Raw genomic sequence first — 17,201 nt, 5'->3', positions numbered from 1 at the left:
CGCCTTGCTTGACACCACACATGTAGATCAGTGCCTGTGTGACTGCAGTTCTTAAATGTCAGCTCAAAATGGCATATTGCTTTCTAGGATGTGTGTGCGTGCCCAGACTGTGAGATTAATAGCTCAATGTTGACAACTCACATTACATACTGTATGTCAGTGGACCATGTGAACAGCAATACAGGCATAAATGACAAATGAAAAAAGTTTGGTTAAGGGTCAAGCATTTTATTTAAATATCTTTTTTTTTTTTACAGATTTCTACACATTGTTTACTAAATTTAAGGATATTGTGCTTCAAAATCTAAGTCTGATTTGAATTTTTATTTATTTAGATGCTTTCAGCAATTCAACAAAAGCCAAACTTCATGAGTTCATGTCCTAGGGACCACAGTGCCTCCTGGCTTTGTAAGAAACGTGTCAATGTAAAACCAAGTCAAATGTACAAATATCAAATTCCCTAGCAAGAACCTTCTATCTTGAGTAGAAAAATATGAGAAGAGCCAACTGTTTTTCAGGGATGAGAGACAGAAATATATTACTAGAATTTACATCCCCATTCAATAATGGACATACCCATTCAAGTAATTCTATGGAGAAAGAAGACATTTTCCAATTTTGAGCAGGTGGAGAAGACAAATGGTATGCGAGTGATTGAGTGGCTTTTAACGTTGTCAGGTCTCCCCAACCAAATGGGTATGTTAAAGAGGGATATTAATTAATTGCATAAATTAAAAAACAGACATTTCTACTTTAAAAAAGTGATGTTTTGCACAATAAAACTCATCCATATGAGGATGTTATGTTTCCATGAAAAGGGTAATTGGATGAAAATCACATTCATTAGATACATTTTCAATCATTTTCAAAACTCTTATTTAGAAGACATCAAACTGGTTATGACCTATTTCAGTTGTGTGGCATTCTGTTGTACAAACATGAAATTAGATATAGCCACTGCATTCTATCATGGTAAAATAAATAGTCAGAGTTCCATCTGTCCCCCAGTGCTATCTGAGTTCAGGGTCATGTTCAGTATGCATGAAATGAAACAAATGTTCTCTGAACTTGTCCAATAAGAAACTTATATTTTCGTTTACTGTTGCGAAGTGGTGTAAAGCATTTCGCTATGATGTGCCCTAATGAACACGACTTTAGGGGCAGCCAAACCGAGATATGAATTGAATGTTTACGGTTTTTTCACTGGAATAAAAAAGCATTAAATCTCTACTATTGTTCAGTGCAGGGACCAGTAGCCATCTGTGCAAAAAATATGTTGACATTTTTTAAATAACAACTACAGTAAATGAGAGAATAATGACCCAAAAACTCCATGGCAAATCAAATGTAGGCTAGCTAGTTGTCTCTAGCTTGAGTGCAAGTCTGTTTGTGCCATCAATCCAACTCCTTCTCACTCATTGTCATGCAATGTTTGGCTTGACAAGGACAGCAATAGAGTTGGCAAGAGCACAAACAGATCTGGGACCAGGCTAAATTGACTCCCTTCTTAAAGCGCTATAGTACTGACTTAGAAAGCAGCCTTGCTTTTGTGGAGACAACTTACTTTCTCAACACATTCTCAAATAGCTACGATGTCGCATCAAAACTTAACTCTTCCAACTAAAAACTTGACTTAGCCCAACTCCCACAAGCCCCCCATTTTCAAACATAGGTAAAGAGTAGGTAGCCTGGGTACCAGTCTGTTTCTTCCATCATGCCACTTTGACATGCCAAACATGGAGTGTGAGTGGAATGATGACACAAACAAATCTGGTACCCAGGCCAAAGACTAGGTAGTAACAAACGCTGTGTGGGTATGTATGGTAGCCATGCTTAGACATATATTTGTGTCTTTTTAAACCAAACATGAAAGATTAGTTTGCCATGTACACATCTTCTAGACCTCAAACACTTCCTTGACTTTGGAAACACCCATTGTAAAGCGATGTGATCCAACCTCCTTTGAAAAATATACGTTAGAAAAGATACGAGGGTCTGAGCACAGAACTCAGATCTCACGCTGAGCCCAGCCAACTCGCTGTTGGCTGGGCTCCCTGCCTGTGCGATTAAACCCCTACAACTCATCCAGAACGCCGCAGCCCGTCTGGTGTTCAACCTTCCCAAGTTCTCTCACGTCACCCCGCTCCTCCGCTCTCTCCACTGGCTTCCAGTTGAAGCTCGCATCCGCTACAAGACCATGGTGATTGCCTACGGAGCTGTGAGGGGAACGGCACCTCCGTACCTTCAGGCTCTGATCAGGCCCTACACCCAAACAAGGGCACTGCGTTCATCCATCTCTGGCCTGCTCGCCTCCCTACCTCTGAGGAAGTACAGCTCCCGCTCAGCCCAGTCAAAACTGTTCGCTGCTCTGGCACCCCAATGGTGGAACAAACTCCCCCACGACGCCAGGTCAGCGGAATCAATCACCACCTTCCGGAGACACCTGAAACCCCACCTCTTTAAGGAATACCTAGGATAGGATAAAGTCATCCTTCTAACCCCCCCCCCCCCCTTAGAGTTAGATGCACTATTGTAAAGTGGTTGTTCCACTGGACATCATAAGGTGAATGCACCAACTCGTAAGTCGCTCTGGATAAGAGCGTCTGCTAAATGACTTAAATGTAAATGTTATGAGTTCATCTCACTTATTTACACCAATTCAGCTGGCAAACCACTGTACAAAATGTGCTACTCACCTTTAGGGGGACTTATCGCAAATTTAGACAGTATATGCAACAACAAAAAAGCACATACAAAACAAAATCAATCCTTTCACTGCAACGGACGCATTCTGAAAAATCAGCTGGTTTAATTTGGAGTCCGGCGTCATAGTCATTGCAGGGTAACGATAGTGGCTTGTTTTGTCCGTCTGTCTAGCTGGGCATGAGGAGAGATTGGGCTTTCTCGATGGGCAGCATGAACTGTGGGCAGCAGGGTCCGACACTGAGGGTTGCCATGCCAGTCAGACAGGAGTCCAGGAGCATCGGGACAGCTCCGTAGAGGAGGGGGGCAGGGGCCAGCCACGGTGCTGCGGGGTGACCAGGGGTTCCAGGCTCAAGTAGTGGAGCAGAGGTGTTCGATGGGCCGCACTGGATGGAGCCAGGAGGGAGGCTCCCCACTGTAACTGGGCAGCCGGGGTAGTGCAGAGAGGAGGCGGACAAGGCTGGTTCAGTGTCAGGCTGGGGGTGTGGGTCAGTGTGGCTTAGGGAAGTGAGGAGAGAGCCCCATAGACACAGTATAGAGGTCTGGGAGGTGGTTGGCGAGCCGTGGTTGTGGTCGTTGTGGGTGTGGAGAGTGCCAGGCCGGCGGTTGTGACTGTCGTTGCCCAAGACGCAGCAGCGAGGGAGGTCGGATGCTGGACTTGGGGTCTCTGGGACTGGGAGCAGGCTTAGTGGTGGTGGTGGAGAGAGGCTGGAGCTAGGCAGGTGGACTTGGCTGACTGGGGCCAGGGGCTGGCTGCTCCTGGGGAGGCTGGTGGCGATAAGGCCCGCGACACTGGTCAGATACACCAGCCCCAGCATGCAGGTCACCTAGAGAGAGGTGAGGACGTGGATTTAGTGGATTTCTTTCAGTATGTTTTTCCTTTCCTCCCAAACTAACTACTTTCAAAAGTGTTGCTTCTTTCAATCAACACATAGTTTATCTGGGTTTCTGCAATGAGCAGTTTTCAGAAATTGATGTGATGGAAATGTTATACTTGTGCTTAATTTCTGTGTTCTATTCATGTGCTGTTCTAATAACCAATTTCTGTGTTCATGCAGGTGACTGATTTAACAAATCCTCACTTATCAATATCTACAATTTGGGAGTACGCCCAGACCTTGTTTTGAGAAAGAAAGATATTTCAGTTTCATGGTCCCAGCTTAGAGAGAAGAAGCCTCGTGAGGTATTGGTCTGTCACATGCATGACCCAATATTGTTCGGTCACATAAATTAAACCAAACGGTAATGATGAATTAATTATGCTAAATCATGCAAATATAACTTGTCTGTGTATAGCCGTATATAAGACAACTGCTAGGACTGCCACAGCAGAGCTCCTGACAGACGTTCACTATGGTGCATTGAGTTTGTTTATTGTCAGCGTGCTGGAGAGGTTTCAACAATGATCGACTTCGAGTGTCCCTGTGTAAGAATTTCCATGACATTGACATGTTAATTTCAGGGGTGTTTCTGAGACTAGCGTTGTGTCCATTCGGCACAAAACAGGAGAAAACATACTACCTTAACATGTCAAATAAGAAATGCTATTGTCTATTTCAAAATGTTCTGCTACAGTGTGCCCATACTGAGGATTACCCACAACTCAGCCCTTCAGTGCACTGTGGACCCCACTGCCCTGTCCTCTGACCACTGGCCCCTCCTCACCTTGGCAAAGTGCAGGTAGATGGCAGTCAGTGCTTGTCGCCACGCCGCCTGCTCCAGCAGCACACAGAGGTCAGTGTAGGTGAACCAGCCTCGCTTCATCCCCTGGTTCTCTGCAATACTGGAGTCACAACAGGCCAGAGTTAATACACACACACACACACACACACACACACACACACACACACACACACACACACACACACACACACACACACACACACACACACACACACACACACACACACACACACACACACACACACACAATGCAAACAGAGAGAGAGAGATGGACCTAGAACAGTCTGGCTACGCTCATGTTACTACGCTCATGTGACACACACGACCAACCCTTTGTTTGAACTAGCAGCTCTGTATCAGATCTACCAGCCAAATTACCACAAGAACTTGACTCTACTAATTTAGTTATTCCCTGAAAAGTCATGGGGCTTACAAAAATAGAAGTCTCTATGACATTCCCGAACCCTTCATAGCTTCTTGTGTTTCTAATGGTTCTAATGCATTAGGAGTCACACACAGACACATCCGCCCACCCCGACACACAGGCTGATTTTTTTCTTGAGCTGATGGTTAGGGGGTTGGAACATAATTACAAATATTTTGTAGACTGCAAATTGACTACAAGAAGCCCAAACAGATATATTTGACTAAAACAATCATTTCAAATCTTGCACAGATTTGTATACGATCACATATACTGTATCTCTCTCTATTATGCATAGGAATACTTTGGAACAGAGTTCCAGAATTAAAATCACTTGGAAATGATTTGCTGGTGTTTTTACATTAAAGTAATGTCCAACAATACATTGAAAAAAAAAGAAGCTTTAAAATACATTGAAAAATAATCACCCATGGGGAAACCTGCACTAGCACGAAAAACGATCTACGTGAATGACAAATCACAAACCTGGTTTCTAGTTGATTCAGTATGCCAAAGTAGTCCCCTGGCTCAGTGAAGAGGCTCCACTCCTAAAACACAGAAGTGAGAGCAGCTGTCAGATTGCATATTATATGGCCATACAAATACAGTACAATGGGATTTAAATATTAGTGATGCGCGTGTTGACACAACCCGCAGTCTCCATGGTTATAACCGCGGGCGGGTGGGTTTAGGGTCATGAAATATTGTGTGGATGACGGGTGGGTGCTAGCAATGTTCCCTCTAAGCTGCAGTTCCCCCGGGACTGTCAAGTAGAATAAATACCAGCCTGCGCAGAGAAGCACGAGAATTAATTTAATCAACTTTCTAGAGTTTTACCCGTTAGTTAACACTATTAACGTTTCACTTTACTGTGGGAATTGTGATCAAAATCAACGCAATATTAGCCACTTTCAATGCAACAAACAGAAACAAAACTAACTACGCAACACTTAGTATGCAAAACGATCTATGCATGAGATCTGGTGGTAGACAGAAAGCATCAGAGTAGGATACTAATGCATTGACAGGCACGACTCAGGCCGTACTCTACACAGACCGGTGTGCCATAACCAATCAGAGCTTCAGTAGGCCTATATGCAAATAGACCATTGTCATGGATTGGTGCAATTTACTTTGAACTGGACTGTGTTTACAGCATGAGCGGTTGTGAGTATATGCGCTTGTTTGAGATCAAAGCAAGAGCTACATGCAGTGACGTGTGCACATTCGTTCATATCCTTTGCTAGTCCAGTTATAGACAATTTCTAGTCAGCAATTGGGGACTGATTGCTTCCTACAAGAGCACAACAAGTGTCGGGTAAAGAGCATTTTTTTGTCTTAAAAGGGACAGTGTTGAATAAGCTAAGTAGCCAATAAGCAGAGGGTAGAATAATTTGTCTGATTCTCTGTAATAATGGTACGGGAATAATGACGTATTATATTTTGTAAAGTGGTTTCTTACGTCAAACAATATTTTCAGTCACATCCTTGTCTGGACAAGTGTATAAACAGGTTAATGTCAAGCCCTGCATGTTTTTTTCAAAAGTATCATGGAACATACAGTACCATTCAAAAGTTTGTACACACCTACTCAGTTTTTTTTCTTTATTTGTACTATTTTCAACATTGTAGAATAAAAGTGAAGACAACAAAACAACACATGGAATTATGTAGAAACTAAAAAAGTGTTAAATCAAAATATATTTTATATTTGAGATTCTTCAAAGTAGCCACCCTTCGCCTTGATGACAGCTTTGCACACTCTTGGCATTCTCTCAACCAGCTTCATAAGGAATGCTTTTACAACAGTCTTGAAGGAGTTCACACATACTGTTTGCTGAGTACTTGTTGGATGCTTTTCCTTCACTCTGCGGTCCAACTCATCTCAATTGGGTTGAGGTCGGGGGATTGTGGAGGCCAGGTCATCTGATGCAGCACTCCATCACTCTCCTTCTTGGTCAAATAGCCCTTACATAGCCCGGAGGTGTGTTTTGGGTCATTGTCCTGTGAAAAGTCCCACTAAGCGCGAACCAGATGGGATGGCGTATCGCTGCAGAATGCTGTAGTAGCCATGCTGGTTAAGTGTGGCTTGAATTCTAAATAAATCATTGACAGTGTCACCAGCAAAGCACACCCAGACCATAGCACCTCCTCCATGCGTCTCGGTGGGAATCACACATGCAGAGATAATCCATTCACCTACACTACTTCTCACAAAGACACGGATGTCGGAACAAAAAATCTCACATTTGGACAAATTTGGACAGCCAAAGGACAGATTTCCACCAGTCTAATGTTCATTGCTCATGTTTCTTGGCCTAAGCAAGTCTCTTCTTCTTATTGGTGTCCTTTAGTAGTGGTTTCTTTGCAGCAATTCGACCATGAAGGCCTGATTCACGTAGTCTCCTCTGAACAGATGATGTTGAGATATCTGTTACTTGAACTCTGTGAAGCATTTATTTGGGTAGCAATTTCTGAGGCTGGTAACTCTAATGAACTTATCCTCTGTAACTCTGGGTCTTCCTTTCAAGTGGCGGTCCTCATGAGAGCTAATTTCATCATAGCTCTTGATGGTTTTTGCAACTGAACTTGAAGAAACTTTCAAGGTTCTTGCCTTTTGTAAAATGCTTTTGGGAAGGGGACGGACAGAAAAAGGTCAAGGCGATCCACTGAAGCAAAATGGACAATAAGAGAAAAGCTACGAAATGGAGAGTTGAAAATAAAGAAAAGGCGGGGCAAGAAAAGTAATGTTTGGGAAAGATTTGGTAAAGTGGTAAAAGAGGATAATAGCAGTGTCGTCTATGTTATGTGTGATGATTGAGGCGCTATACTTTAAATAGGCATATGACACTTCAAGGGAACTGTAGCCCACTGTTCAGATGGGTTAAATGGATACTGAAATCTGGAGACTGACTTTAGGTCTATAACCTCTCACAAAGCCTTAATATTAACCCCTGTGGAACTTAGCATTTATTGCAGTAAAATGCTACAGCAAATGTAGAAAACATTTTGACTCAAACAGGAGTGGAGAAATATGATTTTTCTTTCAGCATCTTGAGAGAAAGCGAATGCGCAGTTAGATACCGTCTGTAGAGGTGGTATCTTCATCAGCATCATAATAGTATTTCAACCACATAAAATATGCATCCAAGCCCAACTGAAATATTTTCAGAAACCCGTTGGATTGTTTACACAGCTTTCTATTTCCTTACAACCAGTCCAACTGATGCCATTTGGAAATTTACACAGAAAATATTTCCTTTTTCTTTTGTTATTGCATTTTCTCCCGGTTCCTGAACGTCTTTGCTCCGTGAAAGAAGCAGAGATGACAGAAAATTTGACCAATGTCAACTAGATTGAAGCATTCATTCTATCGATTTATGATATTCTGGTGAGCAAGGGTTTATTTAGTCTTCTAGGGAAACATAATGACGGAAGAGAAGCTGCATGTATCTAATTATAGACAAGTTGACTAAAAAAGCCTACCAAAATGTCTGAAATTATAAGCAGAAACATACCTAAGTCAGGCAAAAAAATAAATCCTGCACCTTCTGTCAAAAAATCGTTCTGCCGTCTCTGACTGTAGCCTACAGCGCATTTTCTATATTAGCTGGTTAGGGTCGGTTCTCAGATTTTCATTGCGGGCGAGTACGGGTGAACTAACGGTTGACCCACGCACCACTATTAAATATATGGCTCTGAGTGGGACCACACGTTTCTGAGCCTGTGTGTATAGTATGTAATACTACGTATAACTTACAATAGCATCGAGGAAATTCATCTCCAGGGTGTTGACAGTCTGGACGTCCAGTTTCCCAGCAGTCCCCCACTCGTCATTGAACACCTCCTCGTCCTCCCCTTCGTCGTACAAATATTTGCTGGCAACCATCTGGAGGAAAGGCGACACAGGATTAGGAGGTTAAGATCAGTCCATATGTCATAGAAAGCTAGATGTGTTTGCATCTTTCTCCTTACACATACTACACAGGAGATTCCATCTTATTACTTGTTATTTTTGACTTGACTATTGTTGTTGACTGATGTACTGCATTGTTGAAGAAGCTATCACGTCAGCATTTTGCTGCATCTTTTATACCTGCTGTAAACAGTTTGTGACGAATAAAATGTGATTTGATTTGAAAACATTTCCCAGACACACACTTAAGCCTACTCCTGGTCTAAAAAGCACATTGCGGGTGGCTGCGGGAAATTCTAAATTGAACAAGAATTAGGTGTAGTATATGGGTCTGGGCCCTACATGCCCAGCAATTATAGAAGCCCATTTTCATAACAAGCTGTTCTGTGCCCATCACATGCATAGCCGTGGCTTAATTCTGGCGAGACGACTAGTGTTTCACAGACATGGCTATGACCTAATTCTGGCGAGAAGACCTGTGCTTTTCAGTCACCCACATGGCCATTGCATAATTCTGGTCAGACGGTCTAATGCTTATCACATAGGCTAAAATAGCCGTTGCCTAATTCTGACGAGACAACCGGTGAGTCCCAAATGGCACCCTATTCCATTCAATCAAATAAATATTGTCACATACTTCGTAAACAACAGGTGCAGACTAACAGTGAAATGCAGATCTTGGGTCTGATCATAAGCAGTACACTACAAAGGGAATAGGGTGCCATTTGAGACGCATCCAACCTTTGGCCCACATACCATGGAGATAAGGAAGAGGTCAGAGGAGGAGATCTTTTGCAGGTATTCGGGGTTCCTGTGTCGTAGCCTTTCGATGTAGACCAGGGCCAGCATCATGGCACACGGAGAGATGCACGCCTCCCTGAAAAACAGACCAACTATATTAAGTTATGAAGACCATTACATGCCCAGAAAGGATAACAAGTGTCAACATTCACTGACAACATACCTCGCGACATGAGCAGCATATTTCTTGTGCAGTTTTCGAATTGGGCTAGGGGCAGATTTCTGAAGGAGTTCCACAGCAATATCTAGAAATCATATTCAGAACATATGAATGAATCATTCAAATTCACAACATAATAATCATAATCATGTAACACAGTCACACATGGACACAACCTAACAGACAGAATAGCTAACCTGTAACAGGACAGGAAAGGTTATCTATAGAGCCGTCTTGGTCCAGGCCATAGTACAATCGCTTCCGCACTCTCTCAGACAGTTTCTGATGACCAGGAAGAAACTGTGAAGGCAGATCAGAGTTCGTCATTGAGCTTAGGGCCTAATTAAGTTACATGACAAAAACGAACCTGAAATAACGTTAGCTAGCTAACTTTACATAAGCAAGTCATGTCAACACGGTTGAAATAAGTTAGCTAACTAGCTATCCCACAAACTCTTATATTCGGTTATCCCATTGTGTTTGCTGGCTACCGTTTTACGAGGTAACAGTTAACGTTAGCTTCAACTTCACGACTTGTCACCTAAATCCAGAACAGCCACATTCACATGTAGCTAACGTTAGCAGGCTGGTTAGCTACGTTACAGCGTGAGCTAGTACAATACTGTACAGTATGTAACGTTAAGCGTTAACCTTGCCGTGTTTTGATGTTCAATTATAAGACAGGCATACAACACGTGTTGTTTAACCTGGTATACATATTTAAAATGCGATTATTACCAAATATGTCTAAAACTCACGTCAACCCGTTTGCTGTCATATTTAACTACCTAAACTAGCTAACTCAGCTAGCGTCACTCGCCTTGACAGGCCAACTTACCGTAAACTCCTGAAAGTCAGAAAATTGTAATGTTCGTTCACTAAACAATTCGTTGAAATCCATGATGTCTAACCAACATGAGCCAAATAGAAGAGAAAATCTAGCTGAATAGCTATAAAACGGCGCCTGGTTTTACTCAGGCTAGCTAGCACAGCAGTAACCCCGGTCGTGATGGCTGACAAGCCAAGAGGGAGGGAACAGTTATGCAATGTACTATAAACCCAGATTTCAGGAAATGATCGATTTCCGCGCTTATAAACCCAGGGTCGATACAGTACTAAATGGCTACAAAATGTTGTCTAATAATATAAAGCTAGCAATATGGTAAATTAGTAAAAACAGAGCCCACTTCGTCACAATACATCTTTAATTATACAATTTATTAACATATACACACCCTTTTTTTAAATATATAAATGTATTTGACATCCAGGCATAGCCTGGTGCCACACAAACATTGGAAGAGTGACAAAGGCGAAGACCACACTAGAAAAAAACTATGGCCCCAAAACACATACAAAAAAGTTTGACATTGTGTCAAAGCAGTTAATATCAGAACAAAAATGTTGCATTTCTGTAATGGCATCAAACACATGGAAACCAATAGTTTGATGTATTTGATACCATTCCACTCCAGCCATTATCACAAGCCTGTTCTCCCCAATTAAGGTGCCACCAACCTCATGTGGTGTCAATGTCACTCATTCACACATAACATTTCAACTCATGGTGCATTAGTGTAAATTATTTGACTGCACCAGTTTGTGCACATTGTACACCTACAAATGATTGACTGCTGTAGTGGTAGAGCAATGATTTGCTAGCAAAACCACTCTAGCTCTTTGGTATTACTTCTGTAGTCACAAATGCATTTGGGATTCATCTATTTATTTCAGTCTGAAATAACTTTCCATGATGTAAAGTCTGCTGTGCAATATATGGATGGTAAGTATGTCCATTTTCATGTCCCCTTGATTAATGCAGACAGTTTCCAATTCAAACTCGTAACTCTAGAGACTTCACGTAGATATAAAGTCCCTGTTCTCCCTCAAATAACTAAAGTTCAGTTAAATGGATATATCTTCCCTTATGGCCCTTTTTTAAATAAATGAAACAGAATTTGACAATACGTACTGGAGTGTGATTATTATCAACAGATATTGACAAACTCCACACTGCCTTGGGAATGCAAGGCATAGATATTAACAAATTCAAATACAGACTAATTTCTTCCATTAAAATAAAGATACACTAACAGTAGTTCTTTACGCAAAACGGGTAGCAGCATAGAGAGGTTTGAGAATTCTGAGTTCATTCATAGATAAAGGTTTGCTTTTCCATCGATTTTGTTCTCTTTATTATACTGCCAGTAGTTCTTATTGATCACCATTGGTGACAAATAAAAGTTACAGCCAGCGAATTTTGCATGTATCAGTCAACACCTAGACTGTACAGTACATGATAATGCCCAAGTCTGATTGGAGTAAAACTGATGCAGTTTGATGCTAAATGGACTAAATACAGACAAAATTTCTGTTTTACTAATAACCAAATGTAGATTTTAAAGTTCTGGGTACACATACCTTTATATTTAGATAAAAAACAATTAGAGTGAAACAGATTTTTTTGTTAAACATTCACATCGGTCCGAATCGCTTCAGTAGTCTATTAAGTATAATGTAAGTCTATTGCTTGTATATTAGCTAACAAAAATGATCCGTCTCATAAGCTAAAAAGTGGGTGTAGTAAAAAATTAAATATATAATTTACAATGAACCTGATCAATAAGACTATCTCTAGATGCTGTAAATAAAACAAATACATTTCTCTACCCCTAAACATTAGTCAACAATTCAAAGTGTTGTGAGACACTGACAAACTGCCTATTCCTGCGCTTAAGGGTAGGGATTAGCCTACTTTGGATTTGCTGCCACTTCTCTGGACGGCTGCAGTCAACCGACTTCAGACAGCAAGAGGACGGATTATACGGAGTCCTGGTTCATTAGGGACTAATCTCTCGTGGACAGACGCATGTAACAGAACTGGTATCGTAATGTATGTGAAAAGACTGTGGGATGTGACAACAGCGAGGTGCACAGATTTTTGCCACTGATCATTTGGAGAAATAATGATTTTGCAGGTGTTCGCATCTTTCAGACTTTGGAAGGGGAGGGGACATTTGGCCCCTTGACTTGCCCGTAACATGCAGAGAGGGTTGGGGTGGGGCTTAACTTAACTACTCATAACCGAATTAACCTCAATGGACAGATAACTTAAAAAAGTGCAGACAAAACAGCCTTTTGAGGTATCTAATCCTCTCCCTGAGTCCCTCGTCCGTCTCCTCACAATGTCTACATATCCTTGACCTCTCACTCTATCCTCAGTGGCTCCTGTGGCCTGCAGTGGCTGATGGGGGCTGTAGTTTCTCAGACTTCCTGTCTTTGGCTTCTGTGTCAGAGGCTGAGTCTGAGTCCTGGGCATGTTGCTGCTTCATCCACATGTCACAGTACAACCCTCCCTTAGCCAGCAGCTCATCATGCCTGGGAGGGAGAAAGTGGAGAATATGTAGTTACAATGGGGACACACAATCACCATTAAAGTCATCATCATGTACTATGCCAAGATGTTCCCACATGGGCACTGTATGGTTTTGAGAACAAGACTATAGTGTGACTATAGCATCATAAACATTGGTCTGTCCCATTCTTTAGATGGTTGTTTCTTGAAGAGCATAAAACAATATTTTGATTGGAATAGACTAGATAGAACAATCACTCTTTCAACCATTCCCTCACCGTCCTCGCTCTGCTATCTGACCGTCACTTAGAACAAGAATCTGGTCGGCACCGATGATGGTCGACAACCTGAAGACAGACAATTCATAATCAGACGACAGACCATACTGATCCAAACCATACAAACTCAGCATTAGAGGGGAGAAATGTGTGTGTCCTAATCACAGGAGGTTGGTTGCACCTTAATTGGGGAGGACGGGCTTGTGGTAATGGCTGGAGTGGAATAGTATCCAATACATCAAAACACATGGTTTCCATGTGTTTGACGGCATTCCATTCGCTGCGTTCCAGCCATTATTATGAGCCATCCTCCCCTCAGCAGCCTCCACTGATCCTAATGTATGGGTTCCCTCTATACATGCATTTTTGTCCACCTGAGACCCATCCCTTACCTGTGAGCCACGACGATGGTGGTCCGATTGGAGCACACTTTGGTGAGCGACGCCTGAATGTTGCGCTCCGTCTGTGTGTCTAGAGCAGATGTGGCCTGTGCAGAGGGAAAGATTTATGAGATAAATTACATGACTAAAATATTCAAGTTCAGTGAACTTGTATTAATCCACTGTAACACAATATGACAGGAGGATCAGTGGGCAAACATTGGCCCTCATCAAATACGTTAAGAATGCATCCTTGCTTCCTCTCGTCCTTGAAGAAATATCTGATCTGACATGGCTGGACTGGACTGGTGAAACCTAAGTGATAGAGGCGTTGATTTCACCAATCATTTTGTGTAAGCTCAGCGATAACTTCAAGCAGAGGAGGGAGGAAGTGTGTGTTTTTAAAGTATTTGAACGCTCCGGGGTGAAGTTTCCCCTAGGTAAAGATCTAGGACCAGCTTCCCCTCCCCAATCCTAACCTTAGCCAAAAAAGAATTTAAAAAATGCAACTGACCCAAGATCATTGTCTCGGGGCACCTATTTGAACACGGTCATTGACCCTCCTGGTGGCCCTTCCTGAAAGTTTACCTCATCCAGCAGGATAATCTGAGGGGCCTTTAGGATGGTCCGGGCGATAGCCACCCTCTGCTTCTCCCCCCCGCTCAGCTTCAGACCCCTCTCGCCCACCTGGGTGTCGTATCCTGGGAAGGGGACAGACAGAGAAAACAGAGACACAAATGTCACTCACCTCATACAGTAACAATGCACCTGGGAGCTACTGTGTGACCTCCGCAAAATCTCCCCACTTGTTTCAGGAAATGTAGATGTGCATGTCAAAATGCTTCAGCAAATGTGGTTGGTAAATACAAAACACCTATGCAAACCCTTAAAACAACAACATTGACACCCATAAGCCAACTTCAGGTTAAGTACAGCCAGAACTATAATGGCAGCATATAGCGCTGGTTTCCCAGACACAGATTAAACCTGGTCCTGGCCTTAATGTAGAATCTCTATTGAAAAATGTTTTGGGGTCCAGCACAAGGCTTATTTAACCCTTACCCGCTAAATTGACTGAGAACACATTCTCATTTACAGCAACGATCTCGGGAATAGTTACAAGGGAGAGAAGGGGGGCAAGAATGGGCCAATTGGAAGCTGGGGATGATTAAATTGCCATGATGAGATGAGGGCCACATTGGGAATTTAGCCAGGACACCGGGGTTAACACCCAAACTCTTACTAGGGCTGGGTGATATATCAAATTAATTCAAATGTATGTTTTAGCACGATGTTCCAAAATGCCTGTATTGTAAGAATCAAGGTTTTTATTTATTAGTTTTTTTTATGAGTGTTCTTCTGTCTTTTTGGTCTAGTCTCCTAGAGAGTGTGTGCACCTTTCCACAGACAGCAAGTCCCTCCCCCTTCCACTCACAACAACAAAATACAAAGGATAAACTTGCTATTTGCATTTGAAGTTTGGTCCAACAGAAGCGGTCATATGGACACAGAAAAACTTAGACATTTTATTGTAATACACGAGAACTTAACCTTTTTAACGACACCCTTTTTATGTCTCAACTCCCAAAATGTAGAACAGAGCAGACCCTACTAAAACGAGAGTATGGTAAATGAATGCTCAGTTTGTACCGCTAGCAGCATTTTAGCCACAGACTTATGTGCTAGCGGTCTATTCTGTGTTTTAGAAATGTGCAATGAGAATAAAAAATATGCATTTATATAATGAATTGGCAACTCGTTCTCATTCTGAGAAATAAGCATCTTCTCATCAAGTTAGGCCACTTGATTTCAATATCTAAACAAAGTGAACAGGCTATGTTTTTCAAGCAGTTGGAGGCAGGAGGGTGTATTCATACCAGTTCAACTGTTCTACGTTGTTAGAAAGCAAATTGATACAAGTTGGCTAGACTTTAAATATAGTTTATCTGGCTACTCACTAGCACATAAGCTTGTGCTTGAGAGATTGTTTATGAGATCTGTGCTAATTTCCCATAATGCCTGCGTCAAGAAGTTGGTCATTATTAGTGGATGTGCATTTTGCATGGTTCTGGTTACAAAAGGGCCTTTTTATATACAAACTTGAAAGCCAGATCAGTGATTATTGCAACAACAAAAAAGGAGGTTAAACTAATTTGATTAAATAAATATAAATATTAGTGGGTCTTATGGTTGTGGAAGGCTTATATTTAGCCTAGGTATAATTCATTACATTATTCCTGACTGTTTGAAATGCAGTGTATTGAGCTTTAATTGTGCAACAACGCCTATTTAGAAAAAAACATATTTTTTCTACGAGATACACTACATGGTCAATGGTATGTGGACACCTGCTCATTGAACATCTCATTCCAAAATCATGGGCATTAATTTGGAGTTGGTCCCCCCTTTGCTGCTTTAACAGCCTTTACTCTTCTTCGAAGGCTTTCCACTAGATGTTAGAACATTACTGCGGGGACCTGTTTCCATTCAGCCACAAGAGCATTTGTGAGGTCGGCACTGATGTTGGGCGATGAAGCCCGGCTCGCAGTTGGCTTTCCAATTCATCCCAAAGGTGTTTGATGGGGTTGAGGTCAAGGCTCTGTGCAGGCCAGTCAAGTTCTTCCACACTGATCTCGACAAAGCATTTCTGTATGGACCTCAGTTTGTGCAAGGGGGCATTGCCATGCTGAAACAGGAAAGGTTCTTCCCCAAACTGTTGCCACAAAGTTTGAAGAACAGAATTGTTAAGATTTCCCATCACTGGAACATAGGGCCTAATCCAAACCATGAAAAACAGCCCCAGACCATTATTCCTCCTCCACCAATTGTTGGTGAAGCGATGGTGATGGTGAAGTGTGATTCATCATTCCAGAGAACGTGTTTCCACTGCTCTAGAGGCCAATGGCGGTGGGCTTTACACCACTCCAGCTGACGCTTGGCATTGCGCATGGTGATCTTAGGCTTTGTGTGCAGCTGTTCAGCCATGGACCCCATTCATGAAGCTCTCGACGAACAGTTATTGTACTGACGTTGCTTCCAGAGGCTGTTTGGAACTCAGTAGTGAGTGATGTAACTGGAGACAGACAATTTTTACGCGCTACGTGCTTTCATCATTCGGCGGTCCCGTTCTGTGAGCTTGTGTGGTCCAACCACTTCGCGGGTGAGCCATTGTTGCTCCTAGACGTTTCCACTTCACAATAACAGCACTTACAGTTGACCGGTGCAGCTCTTGCAGGGCAGAAATGTGACCAACTGACTTGTTGGAAAGGTGGTATCCAGTGGTAGAAAGTACTTAAGTAAAAATACTTTAAAGTACTACTTAAGTAGTTTGTTGGAGTATCTGTACTTTACTATTTATATATTATATATTTATATATCTAACTTTTACTTCATGACACATTCCTAAAGAAAATATTGTACTTTTTACTCCATACATTTTCCCTGACAACCAAAAGTACTCATTACATTTTGAATGCTTAGCAGGACAGAAAAATTGTCAAA

At 42.1% G+C, this 17,201-nt stretch overlaps 2 protein-coding genes across 3 annotated transcripts in view; both read right to left on the bottom strand.

The window, feature by feature from the left end:
• Positions 1 to 207: 207 nt before the first annotated feature.
• LOC139532130 (protein CNPPD1-like) lies at positions 208 to 10,724 on the bottom strand. The gene is made up of 8 exons (XM_071329327.1): positions 10,526 to 10,724; positions 9,885 to 9,987; positions 9,691 to 9,772; positions 9,483 to 9,603; positions 8,571 to 8,699; positions 5,297 to 5,358; positions 4,369 to 4,486; positions 208 to 3,530 (listed from the first exon to the last, which is right to left on the bottom strand). Exons 1-8 carry the CDS (start codon positions 10,586 to 10,588, stop codon positions 2,874 to 2,876), a joined length of 1,335 nt encoding a protein of 444 aa, XP_071185428.1. The 5' UTR covers positions 10,589 to 10,724; the 3' UTR covers positions 208 to 2,873.
• A 150-nt stretch (positions 10,725 to 10,874) lies between these two features.
• Positions 10,875 to 17,201, bottom strand: part of LOC139532110 (ATP-binding cassette sub-family B member 6-like) — a 41,354-nt gene continuing 35,027 nt past the window's right edge. For both annotated transcript variants that reach the window (XM_071329266.1, XM_071329267.1), the window contains exons 17-20: positions 14,289 to 14,401; positions 13,713 to 13,807; positions 13,321 to 13,389; positions 10,875 to 13,065 (exon numbers count right to left, since the gene is read on the bottom strand). In XM_071329266.1, the coding sequence (XP_071185367.1) occupies positions 12,906 to 13,065; positions 13,321 to 13,389; positions 13,713 to 13,807; positions 14,289 to 14,401 (437 nt within the window). In that variant the 3' untranslated portion in view covers positions 10,875 to 12,905. The remainder of the gene's footprint in view (positions 13,066 to 13,320; positions 13,390 to 13,712; positions 13,808 to 14,288; positions 14,402 to 17,201) is intronic.

Source organism: Salvelinus alpinus, chromosome 10, assembly GCF_045679555.1.
Source record: "Salvelinus alpinus chromosome 10, SLU_Salpinus.1, whole genome shotgun sequence".
NCBI classification, from domain to species: domain Eukaryota; kingdom Metazoa; phylum Chordata; class Actinopteri; order Salmoniformes; family Salmonidae; genus Salvelinus; species Salvelinus alpinus.
This window is presented reverse-complemented; position numbering and strand designations above follow the sequence as displayed.

Coding starts and splice junctions, on each gene's coding strand:
- LOC139532130 (XM_071329327.1), bottom strand. CDS start 10,588: ATGGATTTCAACGAATTGTTTAGTGAACGAACATTACAATTTTCTGAC. Junction 9,773..9,884: donor CCTTTCCTGTCCTGTTACAG/GTTAGCTATTCT, acceptor TATGATTTCTAG/ATATTGCTGTGGAACTCCTT. Junction 4,487..5,296: donor CTGAATCAACTAGAAACCAG/GTTTGTGATTTG, acceptor TTGTGACTCCAG/TATTGCAGAGAACCAGGGGA.